We start from the raw sequence: 17,854 nt of genomic DNA, 5'->3' as shown, positions 1-17,854 counted from the left end.
AGCAATGATGCCATCCAGCCATCTCATCCTCTGTCGTCCCCTTCTCCTCCTGCACCCAATCCCTCCCAGCATCAGTCTTTTCCAATGAGTCAACTTTTCGCATGAGGTGGCCAAAGTACTGGAGTTTCAGCTTCAGCATCAGTCCTTCCAATGAACACCCAGGACTGATCTCCTTTAGAATGGACTGGTTGGATCTCCTTGCAGTCCAAGGGACTCTCAAGAGTCTTCTCCAACACCACAGTTCCAAAGCATCAATTCTTCGGCGCTCAGCCTTCTTTATAGTCCAACTCTCACATCCATACATGACCACTGGAAAAACCATAGCCTTGACTAGATGGACCTTTGTTGGCAAAGTAATGTCTCTGCTTTTGAATATGCTATCTAGGTTGGTGATAACTTTCCTTCCAAGGAGTAAGTGTCTTTTAATTTCATGGCTGCAGTCACCATCTGCAGTGATTTTGGAGCCCATAAAAATAAAGTCAGCCACTGTTTCCCCATCTATTTCCCATGAAGTGATGGGGCCAGATGCCATGATCATGGATGCAACTAGAGATTATCATGCTAAGTGAAGTCGATCAGAAAGAAAGACAAATGCCATATGTAATCACTTACACATGGAATCTAAAATATGACACTAATGACCTTATCTACAAAACAAACTCATAGACACAGAATGGACATGTGGTTGCCAAGGTGGGGGGTGAGGGAGGCGGGGAAAGGGAGTTTGGGGTTAACAAATGTAAACTAGTATATAGAAGGAGTGGATAAACACCAAGGCCCTACTGTACAGCATAGAGATCTACATTCAGCACCTTGTGATAAACCAGTAACAGGAAAGGCTAAGAGTGTATAACTGATTCGTTTTGCTGTACAGCAGAAATCGACACATTATAAATCAACTATGCTTCAATAAAAAGTAAAATGATTTCAGGTCAAGAGATAAGGGAATTTGATGATACCAAATATTAGATCTAACTATAATAGAATCGTGATTTACACACATAGCCACAGGAAAGAATGACTCCAGGAAAATGCTTGGCACGGCCAAGCTCATCACCCTGCTTCCCAGGTACCAACCCTGCTTCTGACTTCTGAAGACACCAAAATGAAGCCTTTTGGGTGGCGTGCTCACTCCTCCTTCATTCATCTGCTCACTCACAGGAGAAGCAGCTGTTTCAGAGCTCTGAGGAGGATCCTGTGATGATTGAACTGTGGCTCCAGGCTTCCCCGTCTTTCCTTGCTGACCTCTGTCAAGGGAACTACCGGACACGCCCACTCACTGCCTCTTCACCCATATAACTAAAATGCTAGAAATGCATTCACATTATGCACATTTATCCACATGTATAAATTATGCAAATATATAAGCATATTCATTACATTGAATTGATGTATATATATTTGGAATAACTTGAGAACCTGCTTTAAGCTAGATGATATGGTGGGTACTTTCTCATAGTAATATTTTCTTCTTTATGCTGTTTTAAATTTACACTTTAAAACAACCCCATGAAATAGGTTTGTTATCCCTATTTTGCAAATGAGGTGAAGGCATTTAAGAGTTCTCACTCCAGTGTTCTTGCTGGGATAATCCCACGGACAGAGAAGCCTGGCAGGCTATAGTCCATGGGGCTGCAAAGAGTTGTACCTGACTGAACATACAAGCAAAATAAAAAGGCAAAGCAAAGCTGGGAGATGGCAGAGCCTAGATCTGATCCCAAGTGTGGTTATTTAAAAACTCTCCTCACTGAGGATATCAGTTCAGCCCTGGATTTTCCACAGTAAACTGCTGAGACATGGACAGTGATCAGTACGGCCCTGATGCTCGGACTTACATACGGAGGAGGAACCATTCTCTCAACTCAACACCTGCCTGAATCAGAGCCCCTCAAGTGGTCCCAGCATCAGTATCACCCGGCAACCCAGCAGAAATGGAGATGCTCAGACCCCACCTGGACCTGCTGCCCTGGAAGAACTCAGGGGTGGGGGCCCCACGACTGTGTTTCAACAAGCTCTCCGGGTGACTTCATTTTAAACCGAAGTAAAATCCACATGACAAAATCACCACTTAGAGATACACAATCCCCAGTGTTTATGCATTTATGGTGTTACACAAACATCACCACTTATTCCAGAACGTTTTCCTGAGCGCCGCCCCCCACCCCCCCAAAAAAAAAGCCAGCCCATGAAGCAGACACTCCTCACTCCCACTCCTCCAGTTCCTATCGACCACAACTCTGCTGTCTCTCTCTGGATTTGCCTGGTCAGGACATTTCGTGTAAATGGAACCTTCCAACGTGTGACCTTTCATGTCTGGCTTCTTTCAACATATTTCCAAGGGTCATCCATGCTGTAGCACTCTCAGTACTTCATTTATTTCAATGACTGAATAGTATTCCATGGGAAGTAAGATTACATCACAATTTGTGTATCTATTCATCACCTGATGGTGCTGGTGATTTACCAAATGATCAAAATTAAAGATTGGGAGCAAGTGACCTAGGTTTAAAATTCAAATGCAATAAAGATAATACATGGACAAAGCCACACTTATTGGTGTGAATGATAAGAAATACAAACCAGGTGCCTTGCAGGTCACTTTTCTTGCACTTAAATTAGAAATAGTTCTGTTTTCCCCCATGGTTTGATTTTTCTAAGAAAAGCTCAATGTACAGCATTTTGAAACCTTACGTGACCGCAGGTATGTGCTAGAAATTTCATGAGAATCTTAAAGTCAAATTCAAGTCACAAATGAATTTTCAAATATTGTTAAATATTAGAGCAGTTGAACTGATTAATCGTTGTACTTTAAGGTGCCAGAAGATCCTGACTGAACAGAAAGATGTTTCTGTTTTGAAGCAAATTCCTCCCACTCGCTTTGAACTCCAAAGTATGATAGTTCTGCCTTCTTTTAGCTCATTTTGTTCCCTTATTTTATAGCCTTACTCCTTAGACAATTAATGAAAAGAACATTGAATTAGGCCATGTAGTTGTTCATGACATTGAGGATCCCGTGCAGCCCATGGTGGGTAGTTTAAAAAAGACAAGCCTCAGTTTCTTCTAGAGCTTTTGGCAAACTCATCATAATGTGCTTTTTAATACTTTTCATAAATCATCCCAAATATGTCAGGACAGCAGCTAATTGAATTGACATATAGCAGTGACAGGCTGATGCAAAGCAATAAAACTGGAGAACTATTCAGAAAAGAGGCCTTTCTGCACGATACTTTCCCTTGGCACAAGAAGGCTTTACAATGATTATACGTAAGGACCCAGAAAAAAAGGCTGCTTTCAGTTCACGGGCAGAGAATTTCTTGCAGACACCATGCCAGGGTGACCGGCTCCTGCTTAGGTGTGACCTTCTTAGTTAAGACACGTCTGCCTTTTTCCTAATATTTAAATACCAAGGACACTTGGGGGTAAATTTACCATGCTGAATGCAAGATTAGAAAGAAAAAGCTGATGAAACAGACAGCTGCATTGATTCTGGAGAAAACACATACACAGAACCTACTTTCCAAAAGCGGAATGCCACTTACGGCTTCCCACCATAAATGCAGTCACAGCTTAATATTTCAGCCATCACCAAGCTGCCAAGTAAAACATTATTAGGGGTTACTTTTACTTTGACAAATGTGCAGTCAGAAAACTCTTTTCTTGTAGGAGCCTATTGTGTGTCTCACGGCTGTATTCCTGGGGGTGAATCATACTAAGACCATTTATCAAGCCTGACAGTGGAAGTAGGGCGTTATCTGCCTTGCAAAAGCTCTCTGGGAATTATCTTCTCTTGTTGGCAATTAGGCAGCCCGGGCAAGCAGCAGCAATCAGGCCGGATTCACCGGGGCTGCAGGTCACTGCTCTCCGTCTTCTTCGACTTCCTTGCCTCGTTAATCAGTGTGTGCTGGGTCCCAAAGAACCTGGGGTTCCCCAGCTCCAAGCTCTGGGAGTGACAACAGCCCACATGCTGACTGCAGGAAAGAAAGGCAGGTGACCGCAGCAAGAAGGATGGCAGAACGTGGGCAGCTGCTGAGAACAGCTTGAAGCTGACACAACTGTGTGACAGGAGAAGCCAGCATCGCAGGAAATCAGGGATGGGAAGTCACCCAGATTTCTGTTTAAATCGATTGGAAATGAAGAAATAAAACTTCACATCTTTTACAGCCGATAAATGATTAGATGGTAAAGGGATACTGTTTTGGGGAAATACGTTGCTGACTTTCTGCTTCCCACTGATTTCTTCCTACAACTGGAATGGAGTTTTATTTTCTCCTGACGGTGAAAGTGATGGATGCAACAGGCCTGGGAGGCTCTTCTTTACAAGGCACAGAGGAGACGGAGGAGAATCGAAATTGGAAGACTTCAGTCTGAGCACGCGTCTGTTAAAACTAAAGCTCAGTCTTACACCCAAGTCTCGGTCTTCACATCTATACTGGGAATAACAACAACTACCTCGGGTGTTGAGGGAGAGGACAAGTGAGACTCACAAAAACGGGAGCGTCTTTGGTTAATTTCAAAGATGCTAATTGCCAGTATTTGCCTGAAAGAATGTGTATCTCTCTTCCTTATTTAGAGGTGCTGCTTTGGCTATTTCGAGTTACAGGTCGCCAGTGCCTTGCGCTTAGAAACATTTTTCAACAGGGTACAGACTTTATGACAATTGTAGTCCCAGCGTAGCCCTCTTTAAATGGCAAAACTGCAAGTACAAGTCAACTCGAGAGAAAGATGATTCAGGAGGCAAAGGCATGATCAAGCAGTTAAACAGGATCCCTCGATTTAATACATATGTGGTGTCAAAGACGCTGCTCATTCTCGAAGGGCTGGGCTGTTGTGAGCTGAACCAGAACATGGGCTTAGGAGCATAAACAACCAGCTGAGCCACCAACACTCACAAAGCCGCTGTTTAGATGACTGTTACCTGCTGTGTGGTTGCAGTGGTTCTCAGTTCCTGGAACTTTTTCCAAAACGTATTTCCCCAAATTCCTGCAACCTTTTCCTCCATAGCCAAGGCCTAGGAGGGAGCTGGGAGGGGAATGTGACCACAGACAGACCGACCTGACCCTCCCCACGACCCATTCTCTGACAACACAGACCTCTTGACTCTTTGTCACTAAATCCGAAACCAGCTTGGAGAGCTTTTCCAAAAACAAACAGTAACTCACAGTTCAGGGCCAGTTCAACGCATTCCTAGGTCCTCCAGGAGCACCAGCCTCATGCTGATGCCGTCTTCTCTTCCTGGGGGGGATGCAGGGCCTACTTACAGTAGTGGGTGCAAGAGGTCTTGGTTGGGACGGGTTTGCTCAGCCAAGTTTCAACCCCAAAGTTCTGAGGCCGTCTTGAGAAAAATCTTCAGATTTTTCACAATTATGCCCTGGAATAAAATCTTATAATCACCACACAAAGAATTTAGGAGCGACCAAGAGGCATGTCCTGTTGGAGTGGGTGGTGGTGTCTGCACCCAAGATGACTGGCCTTTGTCAGCAGCAGCCTGGCAGGGCTGGGGTGCCGTTCAAGGTCACCCAGTTTCAGGCACTATTGACTTCATTTCATTCCGCATGTCTGTGTTAATAAGCATGAAAAGCAGTTACTACTCTTGAGCCAGGCCCTGCTGTGGGCCAGGAGCTTAGTGGGCATCCTGGCTCACGGACTGCCTGGTGAGTCAGACTATATCATTCCTATTTTACAGGTGAGCAAACCGAGGTGCAGAGAGGTTAGGCACCTTGCCATAGTCCTCTGGTTCCACTGCCAAGACTGAAACCCCAACTTGCTTACCTGAAGGCCCGTGCTTCTTCTCTGCGACCATGCTGCCTCGAGGGCAGTCAGGAGGCCTCCAGGAGCCGCGTCACCCCCGGGGCAGGGCCCTCGGGGCAGCCTCGGATGTGACCTGGCATAAATGGTGGGGAGCCGTGAGGGCATCTAGGAGGAGGTGGCGGGGTGCAGGTAACAGTGAAGGCCACCGCCGTGCCTGCGGCTCCAAGGGTGCCTTCGAGCATCTCCTTGAACCTCCTTGGGGCCGGATGTCGGGATTTATGGAGCACACCTGCACTCTCACACACGTGAGGGCGGTTGTGAGCCCGTGGGTCCCAGCAAGCTGCCAGTAGAGGACAGCGCTGTCCACTGGAACGCACGGGACTCTGCTGGGGGTTTTCCGGGGGTTGGTGAGGGGTGTGTGGATCCAAGCCCCACTCTGCCGGGCCAGGGGTACCCGGTGTGACCCTGAACACACGGGCTCACATGGCAGAACAGAACCCTGGCGGCTTCAACCTCGTGCCAAGCCCAGGAATGGAAAGTGACCACACGAGGACCAAATGCTTAACCCCGCGGGCCGCCAGATGGGCCGCAGACGGCAAGGAAAACCACCGGGCGGGGAGCGAATGATCAAAAAACGTCCTTAGTAGGACATGTCCATTGTTAATAGCAAACACCTGGGGCCCAGAATGGAGCCATCTGCCGGCACATTATAATTCATGGTTTTAACATGTGACCTTTGACCTCTGCGCCTCCTCTCCCCCTCCTCCCCGGAAATTAATTAAAGTGTAAATGTAATTGGCCAGAATTTTTAATAAAGAAGGAGACCAGCTGAGCTCTGGTCACTTGAGAGGTGCGTAGGCGGCCACTGGGCGTTCCTAGAAAGTAGCCCTTTTACTTCTGTGCTCTGATGGCTCTTTGCTGAAACCAGTCCCGCAAGGCAGGGGACTCAGGCCAGGGGACCAGTGTCACACGAAAGGGGGCCAGCCCCCCAGAGGCGGTGTCTCGGCTTCGTTACAAGAAGAGGCCACTGTCCCTGCGTGGGGCTCGTCAGGGCTTGGGCTTTGACACACTAAACAGATCCAGGGCTTAACATAGGGCAGTTTACATGTCGAGGTAACTGTGTCCTTGCCTCCCGCCCCAGGAGACAGACCTGTGTAGACCCCTCTGGTGGTCACATCTGCTCATTCTGCAAGTTTCTAACAGGGAGGACACTTTTAACCAAACATGATCGCAAAGGTGGTCATGGGAGATACTTCCAAGCTATCCAACAAAGGCTGAAGTCTACTCAGCCCTGTTCTAACATCACTGAGCTCCCGATGCTGGGGTAGCCATCAGGGCAGCCTGCAACTCGAGAGCGGTGAGGATGACTCTCTAGGTCTCCTTCCCCTTCCATTGCCCCGGGGATTGGAAATGGAAGGTTCCTTTGCTCAAGGCCACCTGGTGAGGGGCCAGGGAATAGGTGAGAGGCAGGAGCCAGAGGCTGCGGGCTGATGTTTTGAGTCTGATACTGATCTACTGTGAGCCTCTGGCCTTTCTGAACCCCGGTTTTCTCGTCTGTATAATGGAGGTGACTGTTTCTGCCCTTTCCTTGTAGAACTGTGACGATTAACTGAGAAAGATCTTTGTAAGCTGGGGAGTAATCTATGAGATCTCCAGGGCCTTATTCTTACAACTACTTTTAGATTTTCTATTTTCAGCCTCCTACTTTGTTAAAATTAAACACAGGCTTTTAGGAGAAGCCACTTCTGGAAGGACTCTGCCTTTTAAAAGCAAATTACTCTGTGGTCTCCATGGAGTTTAAAACAGGAAACAATGGGCTCAACCTTCTGTTTACCAGGGGTTTCTCTGTCCTTATTCTTTTTTATTTTTGTTTTTATTGTATCGTTTCTGTTCTTGTGAGTTATCATAAGTCCATTGTAGCTGATGTGGAATATACAATAAAAGAAAATGATGATGCTGCAGCCAATACCATAGTAGAAAAGATGATGGTCTCAGAATCTTCTCCCTGGAAGTTTAGCCATTACGAGCAGGGCATTACATGCAAGGTATTTACATTACATGCAAAAAAAAAAAAAAAAAGTTTAGCTATTAACTCTGCACACATCTGATTGTGCTGGAATCACCATCCATCTATCCATCTACTATCAGCCCAATCCAACATCAGCCTATCTACCCATCCATCACCCATCCATTCAACCACCCACCCTCCCATCCATCCTTCCATCCATATATCCATCCTTCTATCCATATATCCATCTTTCCATCCATCCATCCTTTCAGTCCAGAAGTATTTATTGAAATTTACTATATACCAGGCACTACTATCAGAGAAGGCAATGGCACCCCACTCCAGTACTCTTGCCTGGAAAACCCCATAGGCGGAGGAGCCTGTTAGGCTGCAATCCATGGGGTCGCTAAGAGTCGGACACGACTGAGCGACTTCACTTTCACTTTTCACTTTCATGCATTGGAGAAAGAAATGGCAACCCACTCCAGTGTTCTTGCCTGGAGAATCCCACGGATGGCGGAGCCTGGTGGGCTACCGTCTATGGGGTCGCACAGAGTCGGACACGACTGAAGTGACTTAGCACTTAGCACTAGGCACTACTATATTCTAGGTGCTGGGGATTTAACAGTGAATAAAACAGACAAAATTCATGACCCACTAGAGCTTAAAGTGGGTCCCTCTGAATACTGTTGGTCACAGAGAGGCCCAGAACTTACCCTTGACGTTATACTGCAGCTTCTGTGCCACATGTTTAGGGAAAGGAAGAAGCTCTGTGTGTGTGTGTGTATATGTGTGTGTGTGTGTGTGTGTGTGTGTGTTGTTTGTGTGTAAGGGGGCAAGTACTGGCAAAACTTCAGCAGCAGTGTCCTGGGGAAAGGAGGAAGCTCTGTGTGTGTGTGTGTGTGTGTGTGTGTGTGTGTGTGTGTAAGGGGGGAGGTATTGGCTGAATTTCAGCAGCAATGTTTTCACACATGTTCTACCACAAATAAAATGCTGGATTAACGAGCAATGACAGGAAATAATTCTCTGCTGTTGTAACATAAGTTGAAGGAGATTTGCAGAACTAAATGCTTAAAAACGGGCCAGCCCTCCTGCTTCGAGAAGTCACACGGGGACAAGGCTCTGGACTGAGGAGGCTTCAGTCCCCACATGAAGCCTGAACGCAGCAAAACAACCAAGGAGGCAGGTGGTGGCGAGGACCCTGGGAGGCAGGGTGGCATGGCCGCCCTAGTCTCCATCTAGTCTGGACCACGGAGCTCCCTGGGAGCCTGAGGTGGGAAGCAAGAGCATCTTCCTCTGACCAGAACCCCCAAGTAGATGCCCTTCTCCTCTTTCTGAGGTTCACAGCTGCCACACAAGCTCACTGGAGATAAGACACAGCAAGGTGGAGAGTCAGGGGCTTGGCTTCTGGGGACTCAGCCTTACATCCTGGGGCTTCCACTTGGGTATTTTTGAAAACATAAGCAATTCATTTAACTTTCTGAGCTCCATCACCTCATCTTTAAAATGGCTATAACTACACCCACCTCACACCTTTGACGGATGAAAGAGGACACCCCAGTGCCATCTAGGGTCCAAGTCAACTTTGCCTCTGTTCATTTCCTCCAAATTGGATATTCAAGGAGGAGAGGCCACGTGGAATGGTCTTCCCAGCTTGACCTCTGGTTTGCATCCAGCTTAAGAGGAGCAGACATTCTACATGCCCTTGGGCAGTGACTATTACTATCCCAAGTCTGCACTGATTGCAGACAAATCCTTTCATTTTTCAGTGAGCAAAATCTAATCCTGTGGAGAGGAAATAAGTATAGTCTGTACTGAGGGGCTCTCCTGCCAGTTCATTTCCCCTTTATGGTTACATCGGGAAGTAGCCAACTCAATTACTCTGGTTGGATAATTAAATTGATTCTAACCTATAGTGTTTTAACGTTACTAGAGTTCCTCATTTTGTTGCTGTTTGTTTTTCTTTTTATCTCCTTGGGTAAAGATTTCCATCCCTTCCGCTGTACTTGGAAGAAGTGAAGACTTTCTTAAACTTTTCATTGAGAAAAAAGAAAAAAAAACTCACCCTCAAATGAAGAGCTGATATGGGGAAATAATTTTCTCCAGTCCCATGCTTATAAAATCACCTTATGATAAGCGTATTTCAAGACCTCAGATAGATCCTCAAATTTCAAAAGGGGGTGAGTTTTAATTATGTATATTTTGCACTGATTCTTCAAGAAAGCAAGTTCTTTGAAAGGTATAGACTTTCCAGAGACATTGGATTTTTGTCAATTCCTGCCACATCTGAAACTTGGGAAGTTGTCACTGAAAAGTACAGTCAATTTTAGTTTCTTGAATCACATTTTCAGATAGAAAAGTGAAAGCGTTAATTGCTCAGTCGTGTCTAACTAACTCTTTGTGACCCCATAGATTGTAGCCTGCCAGGCTCCTCTGTCCATGGAATTCTCCAGGCAAGAATACTGGAGTGGGTAGCCAGTCCCTTCTCCAGGGGATCTTCCTGACCCAGGGATTATACTCGAGTCTCTTGTGTTGCAGGCAGATTCTCTACCATCTGAGTCATCAGGGGTAGAAGCTGCCTCAAATATAAATTAAATTTTCCTGTAACACAAGCTAGGAATTCTCGAGAAGAGTCAGACTAACCCTATGCAATTCTTCTGACATTGGTTCAGACTGGACTTCACTCTGGAATATTCCCAGTGCACACCCCTTCCAACCTCGCTCCTTGTTCATAATAAATGATTGGTAATTTTTTTTTTAAGGTCTTAACTGCTATTATGGTAATATTTAAAATTTTTTTTATCTTTTAGAGGCACAACTTATATATTTATAGATGAAGTTATGATACTTAGTATTGTACAAATAGATTAGGTGCCCTGACTGCAAGCCCCATGACACCCAAATGTCCCAGAGGAGATCCCTGAGCTTTGGGTCTGCAATCACCAGTCTGCTTGTCTATCTTCCTCGTCACATAGAAGGGCCTAGAATTCAAGGGTCCTGCCATTGGGGTCCACTGGCCCACTCTGCTCCTTGGGGTCAGACACACAGGTTCCCCAAAATACTAGTTGAGTCAAGGAGAGCTTTTGCTGTAATTGGTTCCCTGGCCCTGTTTCCTGTAGCTGGCTTGTCTGGGGTTGAGGGCGGAGCCCACGTCCTCTCAGTTTTCCAGAGAGAAGGGTGAACTTGGATGGAGCCATCCAGCTGTGCTCCACATCTGGACAGCTGTGCAGCAAGGAAGCATGCAGTGAATGTTTCCTGAATTGAATTATACGGAATCGAATGAGCCAATTATCCACACTTCTGCGGAAGTGGACTGGCGATGCTTCCACCTTAAATGCGGTTATTTGATCTAGTTGTAGATGGTATTTGTGAACGCCCAACCTCAGCGGAATGTAAACGATCGACACCCCTGGTGAGCAAGCGGTGACCCTCCCTCGTTTATTTTCTCAGCCCATGTTATACTGGGCGCTGAACGCACTGCCCTCCACTGCCTGTTGGCAATCGGGCAGCACATTCTTTGCTTGAGAATTGTTTGTCAGCCTGGAATAAACAAAACCCAACAGCCCCAAACTCCAAATCTTAGGATCAGCATGAAAACTATGGCAGTAATTCTTTCCAGAGACACCCATGTACAATGTGGAAGTGCTCTTTTGTGGTTCTTGGATGTAGAGTCCTTAAAGAACCTTACTGGAGAAACAGCAAAGTGAAATTTCAAACAGAAAAGACTTAGTCCAGGTAAGAATACTGGGGTGGGTTGCCATGCTTCCCTCCAGGGGATCTTCCCGACCCAGAGATCAAACCTGCATCTCTTGAGTCTCCTGCATTGGCAAGCAGATACTTTACCACTGAGCCACCTGGGACACCTTCTGGTCTTGGCTTAAATGTCATCTCCACAGTTCTTCCCCAAACCACTAATTAACGTCCGGTCCCCCAGCCAACATGTCTGCTTTCCACCCTTTTCCTTTGCCTTAGTTGCAGATCTCCTTTCAACCTGCAGTTTTTAATTTACTGCTTTCCAAAGCTGTCTTCCTCACAAGAGTTCAAGTTCCATGAGGATAAGAAAAGGATGTGTGCTGTTCATGGTTGAAATAATTGCACCATCTATCCAAGCGCATAACCCGCTACAGGAACTGAGTCACTGAGTGCTTCAGTCCAGCTGTATCCCGTCATGAGATGGCTCTACGACTCCAACTCTCATCTTAACAGGAAATTTTCCACAAAAAATAAGAGGAGGTTCTGACAGTAATTTCTGAATACTAACCCTGCCTTTTTTCCTACTCTCGGAAGTGACATTTACTATTACACTAAATATTCTTTCCCCAAAGTGCTCACATTATTCAAATTATTTTTCTTACTCCCATAAATGTGGCATACTTAGCTCTCAACCCCTTAAGGCCAAATGCTCCAAGAAGCTCATTAATGGATGGACTCAACTGAGTTCAAACTCCCACTCCAATCCCCAGATTTTGCTTTTGCCAAAGAGTGATTTCCAAGACAGGTCTTAGTGTTAACTATCCAAAGACATAAAACACACACTCTCACACACACTCAAAGACCTGTGGTAATTAATGATATGACCCCGTAAGGATACCCCTCCAACTATTTCTGTAACATGCAACTGAAGTCATGACACCCATGTTTAAAAGAGCTCTCCTCCACCCTCCGTTTCCAGGCCTTTGGGTCCCATTCGTCAATGATGGCAGTTGGTGAAATTTCAGAGTTAGAATTCTGGAATGTTTTGATAAGGAATAAACAAGGGGTATTAAGGAATGCATTTCTTTCCTTTAAACCATCTGCAACACTTGTTTCTTTTTGATTCTGGGAGAGTTTCATATCATGAAAGCAGTCCCTGATTCATCTCTTTGCAAGTCACCTTTGGGGCTGAGACTTAAATCACATTTTTAACATTTGCTACTCATGTCTGAATCAGCAGTGGGGAGGAAGTTGGGAGGAAGGTTTGGACACGGGCCAGCTGAAAATGAGCCATTCACACAGAAACCATGGGCGCTCACACGGCACTAGAAATGCTTTCCAGCAACTATGAGCAGGAATCCTGGGGAAAAAAGAGCCTTTAACTCTTCAATGGTTCCATGGTTCCCGTGAGCTAAACAATAATAATAATAACACTGTCTATTTGTGGAATGATTTGTAATTTACAAAGACATATGATCTCATTTAATCCACTCTCTCACTCTCATGGGGACCCTATGAGGTAAGAGAATGACCACGTTGAGATAATGCTGGAGATTAAAAGCAGCCTGGAAATTCTACAGTGGGTGATGGATGACTGAGGTGGCCGGAACGCTCGACCTCCCCCTTACTGTGGGCTTTTGTGATTAATTCACCCACTTGCTTAGGAAGTTTCTCACCATCTGAGAAAATTAAAAACACCACTCTCTGGACAGGAATGTGGGATCACAAATGAGAACCAAATAGAAAAGATTTACACAAAAGCACAAGCTCAGCAAAAGAGGAAACTTAGAAATCGCTAATAAGGTATAAATCAAGGAAAAGCTATTAGCAAACCCCTGGTAAGAAAAAAAAAAAAAAAAAGGCTTTTAAAGTGATTTGCTGAGCTCTTAACAATACCATTTCTACCTATGATTTTCAAATATCTCCTGGGTAATTTGGCTCGAACCCTTAAACACCGTCATGAAGATGTTCCAAGCTGAAGGGATTTACACGAAAGTACAGAGGGTACCAGAAAGCAGAGCCTTGCCATTATACCTCCAGAATTGTGTGAATTTCAGAGCTGGAGGGCCTTGCTCATCTGTGCATTCCCCACAGCAACAAACCTGGGTCAGAGTATTTGTTTAATGTGTGAACAAGCAAGCGAAAGAACGGGTGGATGGATGGATGGAACGATGTGCACAACGAACAGATGGATGGATGGATGGATGACTAGATGGATGTACAGGCAGATGGAACAAACGATGAATAGATTGATGGAGGAAGGAGTGGAAGAAGGATAAAGACTAACTCACTCATTTTACTGATAAAAAATGTAAGAGCCAGTAGGGTTACTAATTTGTCTGTTTTGCCAAAAACAGCTGGTATCAGAATTGAGGCTCTCAGGTCTCTTAAAATCCCAGTCTAGGGTTCCCAGTTTAGACTCTCTTATCTTCTACTGGCCTTTTTAAATCAAGAGTTCTGAATCATTAACAATATTAACAACACAATCTTCTTCAGTCTTGAGAGCCGCTTTTGGAAGCAATATAGGCTGGTGTATTTGTGCCTACTTGATGATCAGGGATATTAAGCACAGAGTGAATTTCCTGTGGCCACTCTGAGCTCGTTAAGAATGAGAAAGCATGAAAACTGTTCAATTTCACATCAGCTTTCTGCCAATCTCATCCTCAGAGATTCACACAGTGAGCTGCCCGTGATGCTGCACCCTATCTGGGCTGGTGGAATATTGGAGACAGAAGACAGCCACAGCCCCTGGCCCAGCCTCACCCCCAAGAAGAGATTCTTTGCTCCAAATACCCAACAAACAGTTATTCTGCCCCTGCCCAGGGAGTTCCAATGACACGGGGTACATTATTTCTTGGAGCAAACTGCCCCTCTTTGAGGATGTTCCCTTGGTTGAAATCTAGAGTTTTGCAGCATTTCACTTCCTGTTGGTATTGGACCTAAGATATTGGGTTGGTCAAAAATTTCATTTGGGTTTTTCTGTAAGATGTTATGGAAACATCCAGATGAATTTTTTTGCCAACCCAGTACTTTCACTTCCGGCTCAGGTTCATGGCTTCTGCCATCTCAGACTCAGACAGCAAGTTCTTCTATGAGGTCTTGGTGAGTCCCTTGAATAGTGCTTAAGACAGAACCTCAAGCAAAAACGATGCCATTCTGTGCTGATGGTGGTGATGGATGATGGACAGGAGATGCAGGGCCTTGCTGGGATGAGATGGCTCAGGGACCAGCTCCGGTGAAAGGACAATGCCCACCATGTGAGCCTGCAGTCCAGCCTCACAAGCCATTCGAGAGGAGGCCCATGAGGCTATCAGTTGCAAAAGTGTTACCACATTCTGTAACAGTCCATCCCTCTGCTGGGACTTCTAATCCTCTTTAAGCAGATGCCCCCTGCACATCACGACCTCACGAAGGCCAGCCCTTAGGATGCCCGTCGGCACCTGCTTCTTGCTGCCAGTGCTTCTTTTGGCAAGCCCAGGGAGCAGGTTTGGCCTAGGAAGTGCCATGAAGATAAGCACTGGCAAGGTCTCAGGGTATAAAAAAGGAGCTGGCACCAACACAAGGGCACATTTTCCTTCACTGATGAAAATCTTCCTACTGTAGCACAACATCTAGTTTGGGAGGGACACTTAGAGGCATAGGAATGCATTGGAATCTGGAATCATTCCAAGCTGCATCTATTTCCACCTCCCCTGAATGCTCCAATAATTAAACTGTCTTCCCTTTTTTTTTCCTGGGTGAATCAAATATAGAATTTCAGAAAACCATGAAGCAAGGAAGAATGACATAACTTACCGAGGAGGGAAAGTCACTGAAGATTTGAGAAGGGGATGTGGTATCAGCAGTAAGGACCCTACAAGTCCCCAAGCTAATGACACTTAGATCCTCCACCCTAGGGCCAACCCAGAGAGAAGACACATATCCCCACCTGGCACCCATCTGATCGCACCCCCTTTGCCTGGTGGCTTTACCAGGCCCAGAAGGAGCTGTAGGCACAAATCAAAACCACATGCAGGGGATTCTAGGGTTATTTGCGATCTCTAAACAAAGGCCATATCCGGGCCCACCACTTAGCGAAGAGCTCAGGCCACATGCCCTATGCTCTGCAATCTGGGTGCTTCTCTCCAAGGAGTCCAGTTCATGGACTTTCTTTGTGGAAGCTTCCACAAGTGCTCTGGCCAGAAAACCAGGGAGCTCTTTGCCCAGCTGTTTCCTGATATGCATCCCTGGCCGCCACCCGGCTCCGGGAGCAGCTGAAGCAAGGGTACTTGCCCGGTTGAAGGGTTCATGATGCAGCCTCCTTTGTCGGCGGCCGTCTTGCAGCTGCAGCCTCTCTCCCGGGTGTCATGGTTCATCCCAAAATTGTGGCCCAGCTCGTGTGCCAGGGTCACGGCCGCACCCAGGGGGCTGTCTGAATGGTCCTCAAAGAAAACACAAGGGCACAATGTATAGGTCACAGCCTTTAGACCTCTTTCCCAGCACCCCCTTCCCTCCCAGCTCTGCCCCCCCAAGACATTTATCTGTCATGAACACTTGATGGAATCCAATCTCCTATAAGGAATCAAGATGTGCTGTGTTGTGCTCAGACATGTCCCGACTCTTTGCGACTCCATGGATTGTAGCCCACTAGGCTCCCCTGTCCACGGGATTCTCCAGGCAAGAGCACTGGAGTGCGTTGCCAGGCCCTCCTCCAGGGGATCTTCCCAACGCAGGTATCAAACTCACATCTCTTGGGTCTCCTGCACTGGCAGGCGGGTTCTTTACCACTAGTGCCACCTGGGAAGCCCAAGGATAGAGCCCCATTATCCTTTAGCCCCATAACACTTAAAGTTTTGACCTATTTTATTAAACTAGTTTGGGGCCCCCTCTGCTGAAGAATGCATTCCTCATGAATACATGTAGGATTCCTCGTGTCTTTACATGAAATAATCAAGACAATCATTTCCCTCCGGCATCCTACAACGTCTCACAAGACACAATTCTACTGAATGAGGCAAAAAGTTGTCCTGCCTCATAGGAAGAGGTGGTCCTTCCCAGGTGGCTCAAGTGGTAAAGAATCCGCCTGCCGATGCAGGAGACGCAGGAGATACAGGTTTGATCCCTGGGTCGGCAAGATCTCCAGGAGGAGAAAATGACAACCCGCTCCAGTATTCTAGCCTGGGAAGTCCCATGGAAAGAGAATCTGGAGGGCTACAGTTCATGTGGTCGCAAGTGTTGGACATGACTTAGCAACTTTACAACAATACGAAGAGGCAGCTCATTTCTTCATGGGTAATATAAGTACTATTTTATCCTTGATTGAGAAGATGCTGATAGAAAGTCAGGAGAGGAAGCATACTTAGTACAGTCTAAATAAGATCTGAGCAATCCCTTTTTTTTTTGACAGTTGAACCATGCTTGCTAATATTGTTTTATGCATTATACATAGCTTGCTCTCAGTACACATCTTTCTTGCTTAATGTCTCTCATCGACTTGTTTTCCCTCTCATTTGAGTCAGCAGCCATGATACCCAAGGAGTCTTCATCCTGTTAGCAGACGCATTATCTGGTTGGCCATCAGAAGATTTGAGCAGAGCAACAGTTGGGAACCGGCAGGGCTGCTAGTGTTGGAGGGTCTCCTGGGGGGCGTGGGTCGGCAGTGGCTCACTGTGGGGGTGGGGGCACTGGCAGGACTGTCAGTCCCTGAAGGTGCCCCCTGGCCCCAGTTCTCCAGGGTCTGAGAAATTCTCACTGGGTATGCCTCTTGCTGTCTACTTGGTAGAGAAGGATACTTGGAAATCTTATAATAGTTCACCATAAAAGCAAACTACATTGAATAAAGTGTCTGAAGACTCACCGAATTAAGATTGCAACTTGCCTGCTCTTATTTTGTCAGGAGGCATCCTGATTGTCTGACTCTTGCTGCTGGGAGTTCACTCAGCCTTTTGCTTGGTTTCGGAAGGTGGGTTTTCCATCCAGCAAGAGCTGCTTGGCCACCCCCAACTTAGTGGAGTGCATGCATGGCTTGGCTAAAGAGATATTAGAAATTAATTGTTAAAGTATCACTGCTCAACTTTCAATCAGTGACTATGATCTGCAGAAACGGTGCCCATGACTGGTGTTTCTGCAAATGCCTGCATGTTACCGAGTATTGAAGGCAACTTTCTGAATCCTGCTTTGTGCTGCAAGAGGTAACGTGGAGGTTTCCAGGAAACAGTGATACTCTGCTTTAGAGTAGAGGTTCCCAACCTTTTGGCACCAGGAACCAGTTCTGTGGAAGACAATTTTTCCACAAATGGGAGTGAAGGTGGGGATGGTTTTGAGATGATTCAAGTGTATTGCATTTATTGTGTTCAGTTCAGTTCAGTCGCTCAGTCGTGTCCGACTCTTTGCGACCCCACGAATTGCAGCATGCCAGGCCTCCCT

At 46.1% G+C, this 17,854-nt stretch overlaps 1 protein-coding gene across 1 annotated transcript in view; it reads right to left on the bottom strand.

Moving 5' to 3' along the window:
* The window catches only part of ADAM12 (ADAM metallopeptidase domain 12), a 360,531-nt gene that overhangs the window by 71,645 nt on the left and 271,032 nt on the right, over window positions 1-17,854 (bottom strand). Inside the window, exon 11 of the mRNA XM_010859570.1 lies at window positions 15,722-15,870. Coding sequence (XP_010857872.1) covers window positions 15,722-15,870 — 149 coding nt within the window. The remainder of the gene's footprint in view (window positions 1-15,721; window positions 15,871-17,854) is intronic.

The sequence above is a fragment of the Bison bison genome, unplaced genomic scaffold, assembly GCF_000754665.1.
Source record: "Bison bison bison isolate TAMUID 2011002044 unplaced genomic scaffold, Bison_UMD1.0 scf7180017864456, whole genome shotgun sequence".
Classification (NCBI taxonomy): Eukaryota; Metazoa; Chordata; class Mammalia; order Artiodactyla; family Bovidae; genus Bison; species Bison bison.
Note: the sequence above shows the minus strand (reverse complement) of the source record. Positions and strands in the feature narration are given on the sequence as shown.